Here is a 24,121-nt window from a genome sequence, read left to right as displayed (position 1 = left end):
TGATTAGAATTTTACTAGTTTGATTTCTATTTTTTCTAAAAGGTTGCTTTATCATTTCAGTAGATAAATGCTTTGCCACAGTCAAAACCATGAGGCTACATTGCTGTGATATACCCATACAAATTATTTTTCAAAGTTAAACTAAGTATTTCATGTCTGATAATGTTTAATTATGTTTACATAATAGATGGTGTTAAAAGTTCTGATGATATATTTAAAAATATTTTGTAATTATCTTATTGACACACTTTTATAAAAAATGTTTTTATTTTAAGCACGTTAGTGCATGAGACTGATTTATTGTGTTCTTTAAACTTCATTAATGATTGCAGATTTTCTTTGTTAGAATCATGACCTTTAACAAAACATGATAGACAGTTTAATTTTAAAAACTGTTTCACCTGTTCAACTGTTAACAACACAACCTCTGAGTTCTATTTCCATCCAACATTTATATTACTTGAATAAGTTAATCAGATTTTTATGTTGAAAGAATCAAGTTGTTTTCATTTTAGAAATACAAGCATTTTAATGCTGTAATGGTTTTTGTGCTATATCAGAACATGCCTCAGGTTGTGGCTGATTACTGTTTTCTTCTTTGATCTCATGAAAATCCAGAATATTTACCTATTCATGATACTTAAAAGAAATTTTAGAAACATACCCAGACTTTGAAGTCTCTTCATTGTAGGTTTCCATTTAAAATATTTACCATAAATTTGTGTATAAAAAACTATACACACAGAATTGCATTGTACTATAATCAAAATAAAAGTAAACAGTGGGATGCCTGGGTAGCTCAGTCAATTGAGTGTCCAACTCTTGATCTCAGCTCAGGTCTTGATCTTAGGATCATGAGTTCAAGCGCTGCATTGGGCATGGAGCCTACTTAAAAAAAAATTAAAAATTTAAAAAAATTTAAAAATTAAAAATAAAGGTAAAAACAAAACAAGTTAGAAGCAATAGTTTGATGTTGAGGGTGATGATTAACTGGGATCCTCCAGAAGCCCAGAATGCTTACTAAATACTGCATCCTGGCCTTGCTACCTGCCATGACACAGCCCAGATCCACAGACCCTGCTGCAGAAGTTCCTGGAACTCTCAGAAATAAACGTCTGTTATTTATAAGCCATCAAGTCTGGTATTCCATTATAACAGCCTGAAGAGACTAAGACATACTGTATATTTTATATTTTTCCCCCTCTCTATCCTAGGCTTGTTTTACTCAATCCTTCCACTGAAGCCCCTCCTTCCTCATGACTAGTTTATTTGCCATTCTGTGGATCTTTCCAGCTATTCAATCCTTTTTTAGGTTTTATGCCTAAAACTCAACACAACTTTCCAAGAATCAAGACACTCTGGTTTTGTGCAATGATAGGGTAATGTTTTCTATTTGATTCCTACCTTTTTTTCCACCGATACAATGAGCAAAGGCCTTTCAATAGATCTAAAGTGCATTAGGCTAACGGTAATGGAAAGCATTGCATATCGACATATTTTCTATAACTGATCACCAAAGCCTCTAAACTTGTGATTAATTTACATTTTCCACAAAGCATTCACTTAGACTTCCCGCACTGAATCTCTCATCTGACATATGTCCTTGCTTAGCTCAGAGAGCTTTGTGAAATCCTCCTGCAGTGTTTAATGGCACAGTGTCATTGTCACAACATTTGATAATGAAGATAAGGCAGGGTGGCAGAGGAAGGCCCATTGTCTGGAAATCAGAACATGCTTCTTTGGTGTCATCTTGACCAAGATGTCATAGGTTTTTCTATCTGCACAATAAAGGAATTAAACTAAATGACAAAAAAGAAATCTCCCAGCACTGAATGCCACAATTTTAGACTTCACTCTAATCTGTTTTCCTATCTTGTATAAAAGCAGTTAACTAAGACCTTTCCAAGAATGATCCCTAGAGTTCCCCACTGTTAAAACTGCTTTGTCCAGAGAAGTGCCTGCTTAACCTTACCTTTGTTTTTAAGCTAGTTGTCTAACCATGACAAAACATTTCCTCTACTTCCGTAGTAACTCAATATTTGGGGTATTAAAACTTGTGAAATGCTCTCTAAAATTAAATAAATTCTGTTTCCTGGCCTCCCCTTGTCCTCATCCCCACAACCATTATTCTTTGTGTTGTTCTTATTACATCTTCTGTTAAATATGGTTCTAGTGTGTAGCCCTGGGTGGCATAGGCAATATAATAGTTTCTTAGGTGGCATGTATTGAGTAGAAATGGAGAATGAGCCCTCCAAATTATATAAACACCAATGAAAAAACATATGATCTCTAAAAATGTATATGAACCCTTAAGTGAATATAATATTTGAGTTTTGGTTAAACTAGGTTAAGGTTAGGAATACTGAGTTCAACCACTTCTATCTTCATATCAGATATTTAGGAGACTGAACAAGGATACAAATGGGTCCTTTATTTACACTTTTAATTGTAATTACAAAGCCAAACATTAAAGAATGCCTATCATTTATCTTATCTTTCATATCTTACACATTTAGCACCAACTTAGGAAAATGTTTCTGGAAAAAAATGGTTTATTATTACCATATTTTCAACCCTTGTTATGGAAATAACTATAGATATATTACACTGTATTACTCTTTGGGATGAAGATGACACTTTGCGTCAGAAGGGCATATGCTTTCAGTTATGTTGAAAGTTGGGGCATCTGGGTGGCTCAGTCAGTTGGGCATCTGCCTTTGGCTCAGGTCATGATCTCAGAGTCCTGGGATAGAGACCCATATTGGGCTCCCTGCTGGGCTGGAAGCCTGCTTCTCCCTCTTCTTCTGCCCCTCTCTGTTTTGTGCTCTCTCTCTCAAATAAATACATAAAATATTTTTTTAAATGTGATGTTAAAAGTAATGATGACCTGTTTTTTTGCTTAGTCCCTCTTGTGTTCTGTAATGAGCAATCTTGTCTAGAGTACAAAAGTTTTGGTCATGTGGAGCAGAATTTCTAGTTATATGAAATCCATATAGGAACTGGACTCTGGCTGTAACCTCATTAGCACCACCACCAAAACAGCTGAGGAAAACAGCTCATCCTCCATGCATACACCACAAAGAGTCACTTCACTTATCTGATTGCAGCTTCCCTGAAAGTTTGCTTTCAGCTTCTTTAGGATTTTTCCTTTTGCTTTTTCTGTTTGTTGTCCTCATCACCATCTCTAACTATTCTTATATTATAGAAGCCAGTGCTCCAGCAAAAGTAAAGTTGAAAGTTTCCACTCTACTTTGAATTTAAGCTCCTAAAAAAGTCCTTAAAATCATCCAACTTAATTTGGTCAATGAAAGTTTTCAAACAAATAAATATGTAGAAACAGAATAGTTGTGCTTGACATATTGTTTTAAATTAATTCAACAGAAAATACTGTACAACCTAGCTTGGATTGAAAAAAGTGGGACTAAAACAAAGTCAAGCTAGACAAGGTGGATGCCCTTCCAGATCTTTTTTATGTCTTTTATAGACTTTCCTTAACAGTCAGTTCTAAACACTGAAAATGTCAGCTATGGAGCAGGAACCTCTTTACATAATATGTCTTCAGCCCAGAAGTAGCTGAGATGTGGGTAGACTATAGGGAGAGTAGGCCATTATTAAGTGGCCAGCCCTTATCTTCCTCAGGTTTGGGAACAGATTTACCCTTTCATTATCTCCTGAAAGTTTTCCCCATTTTCATTCTTCTGTCCTATTTTGCTATTGACATTTTCTTCCTAATTTTCCTTCTTCCATTCATCATGTTTCAGAGAAGGGAGAGTGTGGTCCTTGACATGGAAACATCCCTTCACGGGGGAATTACTTAAAACATTATGCATTTCCAGAATTATGAATCTTGTAACATTGGCCCATCCCAAAATATAACTTTTAAAATGCATTTTAGAGGAAAAAGTAATTTCCTTTTTTTTTTCTTTAAGAGAGATAGAGGGCAAAGAGAGGGTTTGGCAGAAGGAGAGGAGAGAGAGAATCTTAAGCAGGCTTCATGCCCAGCTCAGAGCCCAACTTGGGGCTCGACCTCACAACCCTGAGATCATGATCTGAGCTGAAAATCAAGAGTCAGATGCTTAACTGACTAACCTACATGCCCTTAAATTTCTTTCTTAAAACTGTTTTTGTTTCTGTTTTTGAAAGATTTTACTTATGTATTTGACAGAGGGAGAGCATGAGCAGGGGGAGGGGCAGAGGGAGAAGCAGACTCCCTGCTGGGCAGGGAGCCCAACTCAGGACTGGATCCCAGGACCCTGAGATCATGACCCAAGCTGAATGAAGGCAGATGCTTAACTGACTGAGCCACCCAGGTGCCTCTATTTTTCCTTTTTTTTTAAATTCTTATACCTCTCCACTAACATGAAAAATTGAGGGTTGTCTGTCTGTATTTATATCTAATGGGCTTTTCTTTATAAATAAATGTTTACCTGACATTCACTAAGTCCTTCTCTTTGAGTAGATTTTTACATTTTGGACATGATTTAAGACTGATTATACCATCTAGTGAATGTGGAGTTTGAATTAAATTCAGTTGAAAATATTTGTTTCTTCCATGTTAAACTACCGTCCTGTGTACTACCTGGAGAAAATAGAAAGAGGAGGGTGGGTGACTGGAAAAAAGAATAATACAGCATTCCTATTACACAGGAGCTTACAGTCTGAGAATATACAGATACCAGTCATTCTAAAAGTGTGATCTCATCAGGGTGCCCAGGTCACTCAGTTGGTTAAGTGACCTACTCTTTTAGCTCAGGCCATGATCTCACGGTCATGAGATCAAGTCCCGCACTGGGCTCTGTGCTGAGCTTGGAGCCTGCTTAAGATTCTCTCTCCCCCCCACTCTCTCTCTCTCAAAAAATAAAAATAAATAAATAAAAATGTGATCCCTGGACCAGAAGCCACAACAATAGAAGGCAATTTATAAGAAATGCAGATTCTCAGGCCACCCTAGACTTACTGAATCAGAACAGAGATTCCTAGTAGAACCCAGTACTTTGTGCCTTACCAATCATGAGCCTGAGCACACTAATGTTTAAGACATACACTATACAGTGACCACAACATATATAACTATATCATTAGCATAATACTGAATAGTACTGACAGTGAATTTTCATAGGCAGGCAGAGGACATAGAGATCACTGTTGGGCTGGGACAAATGAAGCATTCCCTGGAAGGAAGGTATTCTGTATAAAAGGATCAGGTGAGCAGGGAACTGAGAAAACAAATGGCATATTTGTGATATACAGTTAACTACCAACCAGAGACTGTATTAGGTTCTTTACACATGCTATCATGGTTAATCCTCATAACAACCCTAAAAATACTATTCCTATTTACATGAGAAAGTTGAAGCTCAAGGATTTACACAGACCAATTTGCCAGAGCTGTGAGAGTTTAAAAAAATAATGGGTGGTATGGTATTAAAAATATGTGAGGAAGGGAATGTGAGGGGCTTTGAGTTCCAGTCCATGGAATCTGGACTGTATCATATCCCACTAGAGTCCATGAATTAGACAATTAAAGTACATCCTGTGAAGGAAGAGTGAAATTATGAATTTGATGTCTTAGGAAAATTAATGGGTTGGAGAAAGAAGCTGAAAGTTGACTAGACCTTGTAGAAGATGTTTTCAATAGTCCAGATTCAAGGTACTTATATACTGAACTGGGAGAAAGCCATAAGAATAAAAAGGAAGGAGTGAATTCAAGAAACTCTGGAAAGAAATTAACTATGGTTGCCTATCCTAGAGGATAATTGGAGAGGAATTGAAATTATGATGACTAGGAGAAATGGAAAGTCTTGGAAACAGACAAATTTATCACAATGAACTTAGATGATTTTTACTGTTTGTGATAGAGAAGATTTTGTTTCATTTGTTTTGGTTTTCAGGATATAGAGAGAAGAAGATCTCAGCTTTTAGATATGCTGATTTTGAGATGATGGTAGAACACTGAAGTAGAAATGTTCATCGGGCAGTCAAAAATAGGCTCACAGCCCATGGATGGCAATATAAATTCAGGGGTTGTAAATAGAGAAGTAATAGTGGATGCCATGGGAGCAGCTAAAATATTCAATAGAGAGTATGTGCCAGGAGAAGGTTAAGGACAGAATTCTGTGGAATATCTAAAAGATCTTCATGTATGAACCAGAAAGAAAAGAAAGAGCCTGATGATCGAAGTTGAAACACCCAAGGAGTAAAGACAGAATGAGGACAGGGTGGAGTCCTGGAAATTAGATCAGAGAGAAGGGTAAATTCTTCCACCTATGGAGACATAGGGAGAATAGGGCAAGACAACCATATTTGGTGATGAGGACATCATTAGTGACCTTCAAAGAATCAATTTCAATAAGGTGTGTGGTGATGGTAATGGTGGTCAGGGAGGGAGTTGGAAATAAGACTACAGGGTTTAAGAATATGGGGCTTATCAGGATATGGGAGCCTCTAGTATAAGTCACATGTTCTGGAGAGTTCAATAATGAAGAAAAGAAGATCAGGTAGGAAATGGTTAGTAGGAAGACTGGAATTAGGTAAAGATAGTAATCTGTGTGTTAAATACCATAGAGAGGAAAGGGGAGGAAGGGATGGAAAACTGGAGAAGGAGAGATGGGAGAATTGAAAGAACAAAATTATAGACAAGGTCAAAGGAAAGCGAGTCATTGGCTCTAGAGCAGCAGAGAAGGGATAAGAATCTTCCTCAGCCCAAGCAAAAGGAGCAAGTTCTTGAGACTTGTGAGGGATGTACTGAGATGAAATATGAACAGGGGAGGAACCAAAGCAAGAAAGTCTTGCTTTTCTGAGGCAGTAGAAGTGAGGCCACTGTGTAGACAGAAAGTAGACAAGCAGGAGACAAAGTCAAAGAATTCTTTCCATTATTTCTTCAAGTGGCATCTGCCCATGAAACTTTTCCTAAGACACAGGGAAAGATGTGGTGTGGTAAAATGCATATCACCTTACATTGTGATTTTCATACATCTGTCTCCCCTACTGGACTGTGGGTCTTTTGAAAGCAGACTTCCTTCTAGTACTTTCTAAAAGGCAGAGAAGCTCAAAGGATAATATAACAAGCACATTTGTACCATGGAAAGTTGTATCATGAAAAATTGACAATTGCTAGTTTGCTACTTCTTTTTTTTTAAGTAAACACTGAAAAAAAAAAAAAACCCTGAAAACTTTGCCCTTATGCCATCCTCTATTCCATTCCTTTCTCTTCCCAGAAACAAATACTATCATGAATTTGATATATATCTTCTCAGCCTACCTATGTGTCCATTTATCTATATACACAAATAATATATAGTGTTATTTACTGTATGGTTACTGAATGTTATGTATGATGACTTTTTTTAATTTCCATATTCTATTTACCGATTCTGCAATTTGTCTTTTTTACTCCACATTGTGTTTTGAAGTCTACCATGTTGAGATATACAGATTCAGTTCATTTCTTTGATTGCTTTTACTCATTTTTGTATCCTCCATTTCTAGGGTAGCATATACAACATAGGTACTCACATAGTAAATGTTAATTATTAGTGAAGAAATGAGGATGAACAATATAATAATTAAAATGAATACATTGTACAATACTTTATAGTTTTGAAATACTTTTATGTATAATCTCTTTTACTATTACCTTTCCCAGGTTGATGTGGTTTAAGGATACTGATTATGCCCCATGCCAATGCGTTCTATTCCTAATGCCCATTTCAATGTTTAGCACTTAGTAACTCCTCAGTAAATATTGGCTGAATGAATGAATGACCCTCTGCTATAAGCATTATATTACTACAATCCAGGTTCTGAGTATCTGAGTGTTTTTCCAAGCCCATGTGGTTGGAATCAGGACTAATAACCTTGGTTTTCTGATACTAAAGCCAGTGCTCTTTTTATTACACCATTGAAAGAGCTATTGTAAGGACTATATTAGGGAATCAATAGGAGAGGAATAATTACAATGAATTACTGCCCTGATGTAACCAATAAATAGACTCCATGTACCTGTGTAATTGGAGAAAATTAATAACCATATCCAGATCGAGGCCTTGAAATTTATCATAATCATTAACTTGGAATATTTAGTCACATGGTCCTTACACGAGGTTCATATGGTAAAGGAGATATGTGAATTATGAGGGTGTATAGTGTTGCAGGAATGAAGGAATGAGCAGGAACCAGTTTCACTCAAATAGAATTGCTCTTGCTAAGGTAGCTGGTAACATAATTGCCTTTGACTATAGTACACTGCTCCTCCCTTGACTTCCTTGATGCCTTCCCTCCTGACTCTCCTCCATCTCCTAGGAAACTCTTCCCTAAAACAGTGGTGGTGGTGTGGAGATCTGAAGAAAATCATGAACATTCTAAGAAAAGACTCTCAAGAACTGCCTCAGACAGCCACCCATGCTCTAATCTGCCCTCCCACCTCCCACCAGGACTGATTGATATTGATGAGTCCTTTTTCCCCTTTGTCAGTTTGATGGTCTTACCCCAGCTTTCTTACCATGGCAGCTCTCCACCACCTCTTGCCTTCGTTGAATAACTCCTGATTACTGAGGGGCTGGAAAACTCAGGATTGCTGCACAATGCCAGCTCTGAAAAGCTGCAAATCCTAACTTCCTTGATGGGCCAGTCAGAGCCACCAGTGTCATTAAATAGCTTGACCAACGAAAAGGTGTTTTAAAAGACTTTTTTTGAAACATAAACATTGTTTGCCTTCTTTTCAAACTCCTATCTTAGTCAATTTTGTGTAACCACGGCAGTTTCTTACATCAGTGACATTTAATCACACTAATTTAATAAATGCTTGTTGAGTGGGATTGCTGCTCGTTTCTTGTTGAGCTGAGGCAGAGCACAGATTCCTGAGCATATTTTTGCTCAAAGTGCACCCTCAAAAAAAAAAAAGTGCACCCTCATAGCTTTTCTGAGACACTTTCTGGAATTTTCAGATTGATACATCATCCCCTATATGTATGATTGACTTTGGGTATCTTGAAGATCTGCTGTTGCCCCAGAACCATCCTTGGATGCCCCTTCTTTCCCACATCATAATTTGGTTGCTGAAATATTGGCATTTCTTGGATATTTCATTGAACTGGGGGGTAAATAAGGTAGAGTGTTTATAATCAAGACAGTCTTGTATCCTTGTGGTAGTCAGAAATGTCTGTGGAGATTCTGTACTCTATAGAAATTAAACTCCATCGGTGGTGAAAAGCAAACAAACAAAAAAGCCAAACCAACAAACAAAAAACAGAACAAAACAAAACAAAACAAAAAAAAACGCAAAGAACAACCACAACAACAACAAAAAGCACACATGCCAAAAAACAAAACAAAATCCATCAGTGGCTGTGTAGTAAACAAATGATAAATGAGGACACTTGAAATAACTGCAAGGAAATGAGCTGTCCAGGACACATAATTAACCAAGCAGCAGCAGCTTTGGGACATGGATGACTCATTAGGAAGAGTATTAGCTATTTGTTTCCTCTGAGTAGTCCCAGTGCCAAAGCTGTACAAAGTTATGGAATATACCACTATGTTCAGTGGATAAAAGACACTTAAAATAGAGAAGTGAAGGTGGGAGGAAAAAAAAACAAACAAAAAAGGCTACGATAGAGTAATAATGAGTTAATATTGTGTCTTGAAAATATTTCTTAATTTTTAATGTGGGAGATAGTAACTAAACACTGAAAAGACTGGAGGGAGGGACAAGAGGGTCTCATGTCTGAGGATGGAGTTGATGAAAGGTTGTAGCCTTTAATATCTGATGATGAAAAGAGATCTCCTTTCTTGGGGTGAGTCCCTGATTCCAATTTTACATTTGTGGAGCAATTAGCAGGACTCCTCTTTGCTTTGCTTGGTCTCCTCTGTTAGAAGAATGCCTCTGATATGTAATATTTGTTTGAAAACCCAAAGAAGCTTGTTTCCTTTTGAGGTTTGCCTTACTTTTTATGTTCTGAAGTTCATTTTGGACCAGATTTTGCTCCAAGCAATAAAACTGGTTGGATTGTACTAACATAATGGAGCCGTAATTTTAGCCAACTGTTGGGGGTGGGGAGATAGTTAAGGTGTGTAGTGGTTTCTGTGGTTTCTCTGTGGAGTAGAATTCCCTGCAAAGCTTTTCCATGTGGTGTTTTAATAGCTGTCTTAAAACTCTCTGATGTATGGAGCAAAACCGAATTAGGCTCATGTGCTAGATTGGTGGGATGGGCCAAGGACTCTGAAAAACGAAAGAAAAACAATCAAACAGCCAAGCTTAGAGGCTAAACCATCCAAAGAAGATCTGCAGGACATATCCAAATTTAAAATTGAAAAATTGATCACCTCTTTTAACCCATTTTTGCGGAACTTTCTAAGGGAAAGAATATTTCCCTTACATGTATTAATATTTTACCTTTGCACAGTACTTTAAAATTTGCAAAAATTATCCTAGGTGTATTTGTTTATTAGAGCCCTGCAAAAAAAAAAAAAAAAACTTTGGAAGTTTGTACTATTAGGTCCATTTTTACAAATGAGCAACAGAGTCACAAAGGTAGGCCCAAGGTCATTTGCCTGAGAGATCACAGAGGCAGATTTTAATACTACATCAGAGCTCTGTGTCTTCTGCACCAGAACTTCAATAATTTTAATTAGTGATCACATATATTTATGAAGATGAGGAAAACCAGCCAGATAGCATGTGTATGCACAGTAAAGATGGTTCTAGACCGCTCAGTTCTCATCTGTGATTAGAAGACATTATAGTGTTGTCTATCTATCAAAGGAATATGCTCTTTCTTTAATTCAATGTTCAATGATTCAGAGGCATAATTCCTTCCAAAGTTCTGAGTGTACCTGATAAAATGCCACATACTTAGTTGTCATTCCCATACTAAACATGTGTAAAAATTTTCTTTAGTGTGTGGTTTTGGCCGCTAAGTTCAAGAAACATTTATTGAATGCTACTATATGCCAGGCCCATGGGCAAAGTAGGAAGTTGTCTAGGTGGTATGATTCTAGGGGAGCATTTTCCACTGGCCCAGACCACTGCTAATATATCCCCATCAGCAGGGCATCCCTTTGACTTAGTTCAGGAATCACTTGGATTCTTTTTTGAAAATGCAGATAGCATGGAGAGAAAAAGTACGTTAAGACAGTCCCAGTCACTAATGCTGTGGGGTATGTTTGTTTATCTAGTTAACAAATCAAGTATTAAGGACCTGAGCTGAATAGGAGATGATGTGGATAAATCATATTCTATCCAGGAGAAGAGGATGGTGAATTCTAGAAAGCCCAATAAGGGGCCCAGAGGAGCCAGAATATAGCAACAGGCCAAGGGGCCTGCCTTTTCTAGAGAGAGAGCTGCACAAATGCTCTCTATACCAAAAATAAACTTTAATCGCTTTGCTTTTATTTTTAAGAACTAGCCCTGCCTGATATCTGTGTTTTAGGTCTGCATCCATAAAATTAACTGTGGATTAATATCTGCAATTCAAATACCAAGTATGTGATCCTTGTTCTGATTTTTTTTAAGCCAGTGAGCAGGTCTCTATTGCTAATGAGAATTAGTGCAGGTAGCTGTCCCCCGCCACCCCCCCCCCCCCCCAGCCCTCGGTATGGCTACAGCAGAGTCCACGGTCTCCGTAGTCAGATCCATACTTTTCCCCTGACTCCAACCCAGGTCTCTTTCACCGCTGGAGATGGATCGGTGTCTCTGACTGGCCTCTACCAAGCATAAAATGACTTGAAGCTCCCGTCTGCCACACTCTCACATTTTTCCCCCATAGCTCTGAAAACTATACATCTTTAGAATTTTAAACATAGTAAGTATGTTCATAACTTTTGCCCTCTCTTCCAAGGACCTAAATATTTTAGAAATATATCAGTAAGTTTATCATTATCAAAGAGAAAGTCATTCTACAAATTGCCTTTCATTGTCATGGCTTTCATTCAAATTAAGACTTCGTGATAAAACTGTTGATATTCTGCTTGATTTTTTTTCTTGATTCTCTCATATGTTCGCCATACTTGGAGCAGCATGTATGGCATAAACATTTTTGTTCTAACAACCACCAAGAGCAGACCCTGCTACCCCGCCCCCTCAAAATAATATCCATGATGATGGCTATGAGCCTTCCTATGTACTGTGTTCAGAAGGGCTTTCTAGAGATTCTCTCATTCTATCTTCACAACAATCCCACAGGCAGGTACCTACATTATCCTCATTTATACCAGAGGCACAGAGAAGTTAAGTGACTTGCCCAAGGACACATAGAGCCCAGGCTCTTAATCATATGCCACAATGATCTTCTCCAGGGGGTGACCCAAGTATGATGGAGACTTGTTACCTGTGGGTGAAGGGTGAACCCCCCCCCCCAGAGTGGTGGTCCCAGTGACCCACATGTCCCGAGATGGCCAGGAGGAAAGGGGAGCCTTGGAGTAAGTGAACCCTGCTCCTCTCACAGTGGCCACTCTGTACTTACCTCGTCACCTACTTTTCATAGAGTCCACTTTGAAGGACAGTGTTTAAGGCTGGGTCACACCCCCAAACAGCATCGGCAAACAATATCACTTCACACAGCATACATGGCAGGACAGGTGTATGGGGCGGGAAATGTGATAGGGGGAGAGAATCTGCTCCACCCTCGGTATTTTCCCAGAGACAGTCTTCTTCACCTTTTCAATCAAAATCATTTCAAAGTCTGTCTTAGACACCCTGGATGGATTGGGGGGAAGTGATGCTCAGCAGGAGGCAAGCGTCAGGTTCAGATTCTGTAGGTTGGGCAGATTCTGGATCTGGATGACCAGTACCATATGTAGCTCCCGTCTTTCCTCCCCCCCTCCCACCCCTAAAATTCTCTCACCATACAGACTCAGAAGAATTTCAAAGACACCTTGAATGAGAAAGGAAGTAAGGAACCGCAGAACTTGCAGCCTGTAGACAGAGGGGAAGAGGGAGCAGGCCATTGAAGTCCCTCTTGTGGGGTGACAGAAGAGAGGAGGAAAGAAAGCAGAGGAGAAATAGTTTATAGTCAGTGCATATTCGTATGTGAGTCTTGGGCTTTTTCCCTCTTCTCTGGAAGAGCTGCTTCCTTCTTGCACCTGGTAGCTCACCTGAGCCACTCCCAGGAAACCTGCCTTAGCAGAGAAGTGGCTACAGAGTCTAACTCCTTTAACCCTTATCACTAAGCAGAAACCCTGTTGAACTCAAGACAGCCCCTTTTCCTCCCCAAAGACTTCAGGGCTGTGGACTGTATATGATGCTCAGTTTCCTGAGACACTACCTCCTAGGCTCTGTATGATTCTCAGGGTCAAAATGCTCAGTGTCCAAGCATATTCTCTGTTGCTGTAAAATATTGATCAACAGGGGTGCCTGGTTGGCTCAGTTGGTTAAGCATCTGCCTTCCCCCCAGGTCATGCATGCTTCCAGGGTCCTGGGATTGAGCCACACCTCGGGCTCCCTGCTCAGTGGGGAGTCTGCTTCTCCCTCTCCCTCTCCTGCTCTCTCTCTCTCAAATATGTAAATAAAATATCTTAAAAATAAAATAAAATATTAATCAACAGATATTTACAGAAAGAGCCATGCTTTATTTCCCATTTCACTGCTGGGCACCATAAGGTACAAAAGTGATAAAAATTAATTTCTGACCTGAAGAACTTATAATCTAGTTGAGAAAAATGTGACAGCCATAGGAACCAATTCCTAAATAAGGAGCAATTCTAATAGTATGATGACAATGTGTCAAGCTATAGTATTTATAATAAATTATAAGGAATCTGTAATTAGAGTAGAATCTATCATAAGAATTTGTTTAGTAAAGGCAGTCAGAGGAGTTAGATGATGCATATCCTAAGGTGGTTGTGTTGTTCCTGTTTATTAGATAACAAAATGCACCCATTTTTAATCTATATTCCCAGTTTATTTTATAGCTATAACCCCTTTTTAATAAATACCATTATAGCAGCCAGTTCTATGTAATAAAAATATTTCTTCTGCTGGCCAGCAGCCCACACTAACACTCTTTGGCTGATGGAGATCCAAGACTCCTGTTGAAGGGAAAACCTGGTATGAGAAAGACAGTCACAAATCCCTCTCTTTTTGGCAGTCAATCTACTTGACAAGGTCATCCTTTCAGCAGAGTATAGACATAAAGTATAGGTTTGCATATCTGGACAGTGTTAAATAATCCTGCACAAAATTTGAATTTTTTAATGTTGCATTGATTTTACTTGGAGCTTGTCTACATCTTCTCCAAATAAAAGTTGTGACACTGTGGGTTCATCAAGAACATCAGGACCCAATCCGCTCTAGGGAGCAGACCGCGAGTATCTCATTTTAGGTCTTTGAGGACAGCGGGCCCCCTGACACATGCCAGCAAAGGCAGTGGAAGACAGTGTATGTGTCCTGCCATGGCCATTCCTCCCCTACCAGCTGATTACTTGTGCTAATAGAAGGAAACAATCACATTCCTATTGTCCAAAAGCTACTTTTCACTTGTCTTTGAAAGGGTTTTTGTAATTATCTTAGAATATGGAAATGCCTAAGTAAAATCTGGAGTGTTTGCAATAGATGAAAGAAAAGTAGTTATAAACAAACTTACCCTGTGTCTCTGGGACAGTAGGCGTATGGAGACAGCCAGGGTTTCTGCATTTACATGAATACTTTCTTGCTTTGGAAGACTAGTATGTCTGTGTTTGGGTTAAGACGCCCTCCTGCCAAGCTTCAATTAGGTGAGGCTGGTAAAGTAAATAAAAGGTAATGGATTGTGTCCGTACATGACCTCATTCCATCCTTTGAATGACTTTATCTATAACCGCTAGAAAGCGAGACTCAGCAATAACTGTGTCCAGTATAGGCCTCCAGCCAGCAGAGAGCCGACCTCATTTCCTAAGGCAATTGAGGTGCCCCTAGACTAAAACCTGTATCCTTCACCATCAGATACATCCAGTGTAGTTTTTTCTAAAATGATTAATGCTTTCTTTATACTAAGAGTTCGCCAAACTTCTTGAACTGAGTTAAACAAACTCACCCACAGGTAGCAGTACCTCAGGACTCACAAGTGTGATGACTCAAATTCTACACACTGTATGTTCATTTCTCACCTACAGCCAACATTTGTTATCTCTATACTCAGTTTCTCTGGCCGCCTTATCAACCCAAATATAAGGACCATGTTTAATTGCATGTGTTGGGGTGGGATGCATGGTCAAGGGATGTTTTTAATAGTCTTTTTTTTTTTCTTTTTGCCAAATCTGATTCATGTTCCATTTTTTTTCCAAAACAATTTCCTATTTCTAAAACTGCTGCCAGTTAGTGAAAATTTGGAATCTGCAGTTATCCTGAAGCAGTAAGAGAAAGATTCAGAAATGATATTTGCTTTGCTTTGTCCATTTCATGATTCTTCCTAATTAGGCCCCAGGGTAAGGACTTACTCTTCAGAAGTTGAGTATTGCGCATTTCCTGACATCTCGCTGCCCCCTAGTGCAGCACGCTAGTGAGAGCATCCTTCTCTGCAGACATTCTTGATTTGCATTATTACTGTCTGATCAGTCCATTTCATGCTTACCTGGCTTCTGGTAAGGTGATTAGACACTAACCTATGACTCAGACAGAGTCCTTTATGGGTCCCATTTGCCAAGTAGATCTTATTCCAGGAGTAGAATTTTGGGGGGCTAATGAGCACAGATGGGAAACGGAGTCTCAGCTGGACTTTCCAGATCTCTTCCAATGGAGAAACCGGACCCAGAATTTTTAGCGTAGTACCATGAATCAGAGGAATGGATCTTGTGTTAAGGTGCATCCAGAGCATAGTAACCAGAACGCTCAGCTTGGAGAGAGACAAGCTTAGGAAATTTCCTTAACCTCGTTGAGCCTTTGTAAAACTATGATTGATAAAAAAAAAAAAAAAAAAAAAAAGGCAACCTTAAGGTGTCTTAAGGATTTACCACATAATCCATTTTTAAAGGTTTTATACACTTTCACATGTGATACAAATCTTTATCTGTTATGTTTACTATGAATGAAGTAGCCACTAGGTACAATTTCAGGATTACGGAAAGGCATTCTGACCCCAAAGACTTGTTCTCAAAACTGTTCTAAAATGATCACAAAATTGTAAGCCACATATGTGGTCTCCATGAGTTTCTGCCAAGATGACCTTGAACAAGTTGTTTGACTTCACTGGGCCTCTGCTTTTCCATCTATAAAGTATTAGTAGACCTATTTGAAGGGATTACTCAAGGATTCAGTGAGATAACATATGCCTGGCACATGGCAGATTGCAATAATTATTAGTTCCTTCCTCCTCCTCCCTTATTTTTTTCTGAATCTGAAATAGTCAACACCTGCCTTTGACACCAGATACTAATGGGTAGGTTGTGGACTACAATGTCCTCTTTCTGATTGTCCCCAAATGAGTGGAGAGGCAGCCCTTCCTTGTCACCATTAGCTTTCAATCAAAAAAGAAAAAAAGAAAAAAGAAAGGCGTCCAATGTGGGAAAGGTCGTTCTGTGATAGTGAAATTTTTTTCCAAAAGAATACATTACAAATGTCATATCTACTTTTCAAAATCAGAATATTTAAAAAGCAGATGCTCAGTCTTCCTAAGATGAATTAGCAAACAAACCAAAAAGGTCTTAAACTCAATATAACAGAAGGAAATGCCACACCTACGTGCACACACACACACACACACACACATTCTAGGTAAAATATACATTGTGATGCTTTTATGTGAGGTTTTTGTTTTGAATTGAAAATTGGGCAGATTTTGTTAGGCAGTAAGTTTCCATGCAGAGAAGTGAAAGACATTTAAGGATACTGATTATTTGATGGGAAGGAGGAATTTGCACAAAGATTTTTTTCTCCCACCTATACCCTAGTTCTGTCATCACCCTGACTGTGGTGATGGTCTGGACAGAACCAGAAGAACCACAGAAAATTATGCATTGCATTAAATTTGTGTAAAATCTTTTCATATAATCTTAGACATTGCTTAGGAATCCACCAGCAGGCAGTTTTGCTCTATTTGATCAAATCTCTAGAGCAGAGCTAGAGCGATGTTGGATATTGCCCTGTTCAACTCCTTTATTCTATAAACGGGGAAATGGCTAGGGTAACCTCCTTTATTATTTATTTCTCTTTCTAAACGTCTTTATCATGTTACTTGTCCCATTTCCCCACAAGACTGTTAGTGTGAAAGCACTAGACCTGGTGTGCATGAGTTTGACTCTCTGCACCACACAAGTCCATTCTTAATCTCCAGGGAACTGCTTCTTCCTAAGAGAAACTGTCATTGTAATTGACAAAGGGATTACTGAATAAGAATATTGTCTTTAGTAACATTTCTTTAAATTATTTGATGCACAATTTCATGTCCAAGTGTAATTTTTTAGCCTATGTCCTGGGAGTGGAAAGGACTCATTCGTGAATTAGCAGTGAGATTCTTATGTTACATGAGGAGGAAAAGATGTGTTGTAGTTCTGTGCTTCACAAAAACTTTAGGGATTACATTTTACCCCATATAAAGGCCCATTTGGCAACTCATTCAATATTACCCAACATTCAAGGCGTATTGATCAAGCTCCTCCTAGGCCTCCAGCACTATTTAGATCTAACCTTAGAATATATCAAGGAAAAAAAACTTAGACTTCTGCTTTCAAGATTATATCTCGATATATGTTTGTAACATGTGAATGCTATTTCTTCCAGTACCAAATTATTCTTGGACAGCATTCTAATGAAAGCATGTCATTTTTAAAAAATCGTCTTCCTGAAAATGAAAGGTCTCGTTTCTCAAGAAAATGGGTTTTTGTCAAGTTGAATGAAATTTGGCACAACATTGCCGCCTTGTGGCTACTAGGATCAGGAATTTACACATAATGGATTGTGTGGTCAACTCTGGTACCGTAAGGTAAAGTTTAAAGGGAAAATTATCTTGTTTTTTGGTTGAAGTCTTTGACACAAAATTACCTATCCAGGAGTATTTAGAATGAACTCTTTCCTGGGTTGCTCAGTGGTTGAGCGTCTGCCTTAGGCTCAGGGTGTGATCCTGGGATCCTGGGATTGAGTCCCACACCAGGAGCCTGCTTCTCCCTCTGCCTCTCTCTCTCTCTCTCTCTCTCTCTCTGTGTCTCATGAATAAATAAATAAAATCTTATGAGAGAGAGAGAGAGAAAGAGAGAGTAAGAATTTAACTCTTTCTGGTTTTGTTTTTGTTTTTGTTCTAACAGAATGATTGGAAGGGCTCCATCGCTTTTGTAGTTGGAAACCGGATTGAGGACGATCTTCTCATTCAAGCCCTCACCATTGCTGTCCAGGTGCCTCAACGGAAATTCTTCAGCATCGTGTCCTGGCAAGACATTCTCCAGCAGGTACTCCTTGCTTCCCACCTCTAGGCCCTGTGAAGACTTCTGCACTTAAAATAATAGAAAAAAAAACTAATGATAAAATAAATACAACTATCATATCATTGGGCTGTTTGGTAAACTGGCATGGATTATTAAAAAAAAAAAAAAAACCTTAGCTAGAGCCAACTTGAATTGCTTAATCTGGAAGAATTACTTTGGCCCATTTTTGGCCCTTTCAGCACTCGTTCGTTTAACAGAATTTCTGTGGCCATACCAGGTCCCATGCTAGGCTCTCTGAAGAATTATTTATTTAATAAAAGATTCAATAATAATAAAAGACTAAACTATTCACTGCTCTGAAGAAGTACATAACTACCAAGAAAAATTAAATCTACAGAGAAACCTAGCTGTCAGAGGTCAGAGAGGAATGATTACATTAAAAAAGTCCTGTCAGGTGGCACATACTTGTACAATTACTACCGGCTTACCAAAGTGACTATAAATATTTTGCCTAGTTAGTGACTACCCCTTCCTTGCTAGATTTCCCAACCTTTCAAGCCACCTGGGTACTTGAAAGTTATATATTTCTAAGTATTCTTTAAGTATGTCTTTCTTTTTCATTATAGATGAGTTTAATTTTCTTACAGATCAATGAATCAGATGGACTTTATGGAACTACATCTAGAAAGGCAAAGAAACCTCCAAGCAGTAGTGCTCCCTTATTTTATGAGGTAGGTGAACATCTTTACTGAAGAGATTTTTTTATAATTCTTAGAAAATGAGAATTGAAGTAATAATCTTATAGTCACATTTAAAAATGTTTATTATTTTATTTTTTAAAGATTTTATTTATTTGAGAGAAAGAGCGAGAGAGAAAGAGAACATAAGAAGGGGAGTGGCAGAGGGAAAGAGAGAAGCAACTCCCCACTGAGCAGGGAACCCTGCATGAGGCTCGATCCCAGGACCCTGGGATCATGACCTGAGATGAAGGCAGATGCTTAACTGAAGCCACCCAGGTGACCCTAAAAATTTGTTTTAATTCATTCTTTGAAAGCAAATTCTTGATCTTCATTGGAGCTGCCTAATGGTAGGCATTTAAGAAAACTGCCTCCCTTCTTAAAAAAAAAAAATCCTCGCTGGGAATAAAATTGTCCTAGACTGTCTACACCATCACTGTATCCAATTAAAGGCTATAAATCAGAATTTTTTTTTTATACAGAAGAGTCGGTTCATACTTTTTCATGGTAATCATTGAATGTGTGATGGTATTAAAGGGAGCTGTATGATTAGTGTATTACAAAGTGTTAGTTTCACCAAAGTAATAATGTAAAAATGCCCCAGAAAGTGTTTCCTGTACAAGACAGAGACACAGCTGTTAGAATTTTACATCAGTCCGTGAGATTTGGACACATTTTTCATCCTACTTTAACTAATATGAAAATAATGATAATTTTTGGGTTAATGGCCCATTCTGTTTCTCTTAGATGCTTAACACAAAAGTCCACCCTGACTGACCATTGGGCTTATGCAAAAACTTAGAACTCATGCTCAGTTCAAGGGGATTGCCTCTCATGCTGCCTTGTTAATATCTAACTTACAGCTCATGCGAAGCTATAAAAATCCAGTGATTAATTAGAATATCACTTAAAATTTGTCAGGCACTGTTTTATGGCTCTTCAGACTAAAAGCATAAAGATTTTTGGATCTTTCTAAGACAAACTTGTTTGCACTTTATTTCAGTGATCTAATAAAGTTTTTATGTGTCTCAGGTCTTGGATGATTTCCTAATGGGCTCTTAAGTATTGCCTGAGTACTATCTGAACAAGTTTCATTGGATTTATTTATGCTTGACAGTAGTGTGGATTTTACAGCATTAACTCTTGCTATGCTACTCACACTGTGACAAGAAAAACCTGATTCTGTGCTTTTGAAGTCAAATAACGTACCTTTTACCTTTTGTTATGATGTTCTCAATGTGTGTGCTGCAGTTGAAACATTATGTGATACCTTAAAATATTGGAAGTTTTCGTCTGAAGTAGCCATAGAAATCCCTGTCCTATTCTCAGGCCTGGGACCAATTAGCCCCCCAAAGGACTCTTTATTCTTCAAAGATGCTCAGTAAGAATCAGAGATGATAACAGGCCAGTTTTGATGTCTAATCTGGACAGACATTTTGACTTGGATGTGGGATAGCACAATGTTACAAATCCAGAGTTCAGTTAGAAAACCATTCCTCTCCAATATGTGCTGTGACTCTGGGTTGTGAATCCTTCACTCAGGGGAGGTCCATTTCACATCTGGCTCTACCACATTCTTCCAGTGGAGCATTTGGGCAATAAGCCTCCCACACCCACTCACATACCCTTTTCTGAATGGTTCCAGAAGAAAAAGGAAGGCAGGATGAGCACCAGGGAGATTGGACCTTGGGTATACCAGACATGCATCAACATCAATTGCTTCAGTAAAAACAGATATAGAACATAAAACAAATTCAGGCTTCTGATCAGCATCAGCCAAGGACCGAATTCACATCTGGAGAAGAGGCTGCATTTCCGATCTTAATCCCTTCACACTTAGGACCTGTTTGGGAATTCTATCACATGGTACCTCATCCCAAATGAATTGAAAAGCTACAGGCAGTGCCTACTGAGAACCCCAAGGTGCTTGCAGGTGACGACCATGAAAGAGGCCTAGAAGCCAAAGGCTTTGGGGACTTGTGAACTTTTAAGCCTCATGAGTCTATTTCTTGAAGTCTTGCAGTCTGTAGCAACTAGGACATTTGCCACAGTGAAACTCCTCAGAAGCCTCTTTAGGAAGTCTTATATTTTCTCTCTCAAAGAGAAAGATTTCTTACATTGAGGAAGAAAGAGTAATCTAAGAAAATTGCTTCTGTTATACGTGAAATTCATGAAATTCTGTATCCTCCACTTTGGAAGGAGAACTCAAGGTAGATATTGTGAAGGCCATACTCTTAACATTTCCTTCTGTTTGTAGGATACTCTCATTGACCTTAAAGTGGAGCCTAGTCGTTCTCACTTTAAACATAGTTCTGACCAGTTTGGCTTTCTGGTTTCTTTGCCTGCAGTCAATTAGGAGCAGCAAATTAAAGTGAAATGTCACCATAGCGCAGTTCATCCATGAGTAGTAAAATAGCGTCAGAACCACATTACATATTTCCAATAACGACTTGAAATGTCTGGGTTGGCAAAGACCACATTCCTAAGTGATTTGCTCAAGCTTTCACTTGGATGGCTTGGTGTTGTGTACACACAGCCTCATTTTGAAATTGTGTAATTTCCCCCTGAAACTTTAGAGTTCATCTAGCCATAGTATTGTATATATGAGAAAGTCTTTATTTATAAACCACAGTTCTTTGAAAATGTGCTTAGATTTGTGCTAATGTAATTCCACAGAGACATAGCTACAGCTCATTTGTTCATTCACCTTCTCTTTTTGGAAACCATGCTCTGCTCTAGCAGGAGCTACTCTAAGGACTCTTATGGGAATGGGAAGAGAATATTCTCCTTTGTGCATAGTCTCAGGGATGTTAGCTATTACTTTATTATATTAGTAGTAGTTGTAATATTTAATAACAAAGATGAAAATGATGATGAGCCCATGCACTGGCCCTACATATGAACATAATTTCCAGCTTGTAATCCTATTTAAGGATGTGGACTTACATGAAAATGGGTATACAGATATTGTATTATATAGTGACCAGTTTTACCAGATAGTGATATTTTACCAAATACCAAACAATTAACAAGTACATTTTTGTTCAACACTAAAGTATTAAACACTATGTAGACGATGGGTGGGGAGGATATGAATATTGCAAAGAGTCTAACTTCAAGAAGCTTAAGAATTGGTTAGGAGGGAAAGGGGGAAAAATATATCCTAACACACAGTAAATGGTCAACAAATGTTTATTAAAGAAGTGAAGGGGCACCTGGATGACACAGTCAGTTAAGCATCTGCCTTCAGCTCAAGTCATGATACTGTGGTCCTGGGATCAAGCAGGACCTGAAGGCTCCCTGCTCAGTGAGGAGTCTGCTCCTCCCTTTGCCCCTCCCCTCTGCTCCTGCACTCTCTCTTTCACATAAATAAATAAAATCTTAAAAAAAAAAAAAGAAGTAATAACACAATGCATTAAAATCCATGAGAGATGAAATGTTATGGGCATTCAAAGGAAAATGAGATTACCAATAAAGTGGGGTGGTAAGTGGGATCTAGAGAAGCCTTGTGGAGAAGACAGCATTGGAAAGGGAAGGAAGGGTGGCTAACTTTGATGTTTGAAATATATTATTCTAGGAGTGCCTTGGTGGCTCAGTTCATTGGGCATCCAAGCATCCAACTCTTGATTTCAGCTCAGGTCATGATCTCAGGATTGTGGGATTGGGCCCCATGTCAGGCTTTGTGCTGCTGACTTTCTGCCCCTCCCCAACATGCGCTCTCTCTCTCTCTCTCTCTCTGATAAATTAATTAATTAATTAATTCAATTAACCCATATCACAACTCTAAAAGAAAATATAAACATCCCCATTTTATATATAGGGAGAAGGAGGCATAGAGAGGGTAGGAGGTATAGTAATTAGAATATTGAAGAAGTTGGGTTTAGCCATAGAATACATAGCCTCAGGTTGTTCCTCTTCACCACAAACCCAGTACTTTTCCTCTGGGCTCTGGGCTGTCCATCTTTGGAAGGGTTGGTCTTGGCAATCTTGACATTCAAATGTTGGAGAGGGCATTCCAAGAAAAGGGAACAGCTCAAGCAAAGGGATAGGTGTGGGAGAAGAGTGAATATGTACTAAATTTGTAATTACATGGTATAAGATATTCTCAATAGAAAAGGTAAATTCTATACACACTTTAATTACAACTTTAAAATTCTGAAGGAGGATATCTACAAGAAAATATTTCAAGTACTCAACAAAATCCATGCTTTAAGATCCACTCCTGAACTTAAATTTATTTGTTAAATATGCACAAGTATTTGGCTGCGTGTGTCTATTTGATGACCCACAGAAAGAATTTGACTTGTTCATTTGCAGGCTTATTCAGTCCTCTCCAAAACCAAAAAGGAAAATATTAAGGATCATTCAAAGTTGATTGAAATGTGCCCCATGAGAGAGTTCTACATGTTCCATACATGCACAGATTCTCCTACCTGTGATTAAATCTGATACTCAGTGTGTGTGCATTATTAAGAGATGTACAAAATTTGGACTTTGACTTCGTGACTTTGATAAATTAGAAAGAAAAAAACTACCAACTGGACAGGGTTTGTTTATTCAGCTTTTCTGAAATCAGGGCCAACAATCTTAAACGTTTTAGACTTCATTCTATGTTTGACTTTGCTTCATGATGGTGATCATCATTTCTTCCTACCCAGAAATGAACATCCATCCATACCTGAGCCGTAGTTTGCCTACCTGTGATTTATTCAGAAAAGATAAATTAGATCACCACAAAAAGCTTTTAAAGACACAAAAGCTTGCTGCAACAAAAAGCATCTATAAGAAACAAAAATTTATATACCCTAGTTGGTGACTCACTTAATTTAAAAATTAATCAATTCTGCACAGCAAACAACTTGGACAATCCAAAAGATTATGTGATACAGTTTAGTTTTATGAATACAAGTAATTATTAATTTTCCTTTGTACTCCTACTCATATCTTTTTAACTAATATATTTTAATTAAAATATTTCTATGGGTTTTTCCATTGGGAAATCATTCTGGGAGATCATTAAATATGGAAAGATTCTTCTGATGTTAGATTCTTCTGAT

General features: G+C 38.3%; 1 protein-coding gene and 1 long non-coding RNA gene across 4 annotated transcripts in view; one reads left to right on the top strand and one right to left on the bottom strand.

Annotated features, from left to right (window-relative positions):
- The window catches only part of SPAG17 (sperm associated antigen 17), a 227,159-nt gene that overhangs the window by 14,756 nt on the left and 188,282 nt on the right, over positions 1-24,121 (top strand). For all 3 annotated transcript variants that reach the window (XM_038561900.1, XM_038561898.1, XM_038561899.1), the window contains exons 2-3: positions 18,211-18,351; positions 18,975-19,058. In XM_038561900.1, the coding sequence (XP_038417828.1) occupies positions 18,211-18,351; positions 18,975-19,058 (225 nt within the window). The remainder of the gene's footprint in view (positions 1-18,210; positions 18,352-18,974; positions 19,059-24,121) is intronic.
- The window catches only part of LOC119869690, a 100,089-nt gene that overhangs the window by 42,184 nt on the left and 33,784 nt on the right, over positions 1-24,121 (bottom strand). The gene's annotated exons all lie outside the window — the stretch shown is intronic.

The sequence above is a fragment of the Canis lupus genome, chromosome 17 (genome assembly GCF_011100685.1).
Source record: "Canis lupus familiaris isolate Mischka breed German Shepherd chromosome 17, alternate assembly UU_Cfam_GSD_1.0, whole genome shotgun sequence".
Classification (NCBI taxonomy): Eukaryota; Metazoa; Chordata; class Mammalia; order Carnivora; family Canidae; genus Canis; species Canis lupus.
Note: the sequence above shows the minus strand (reverse complement) of the source record. Positions and strands in the feature narration are given on the sequence as shown.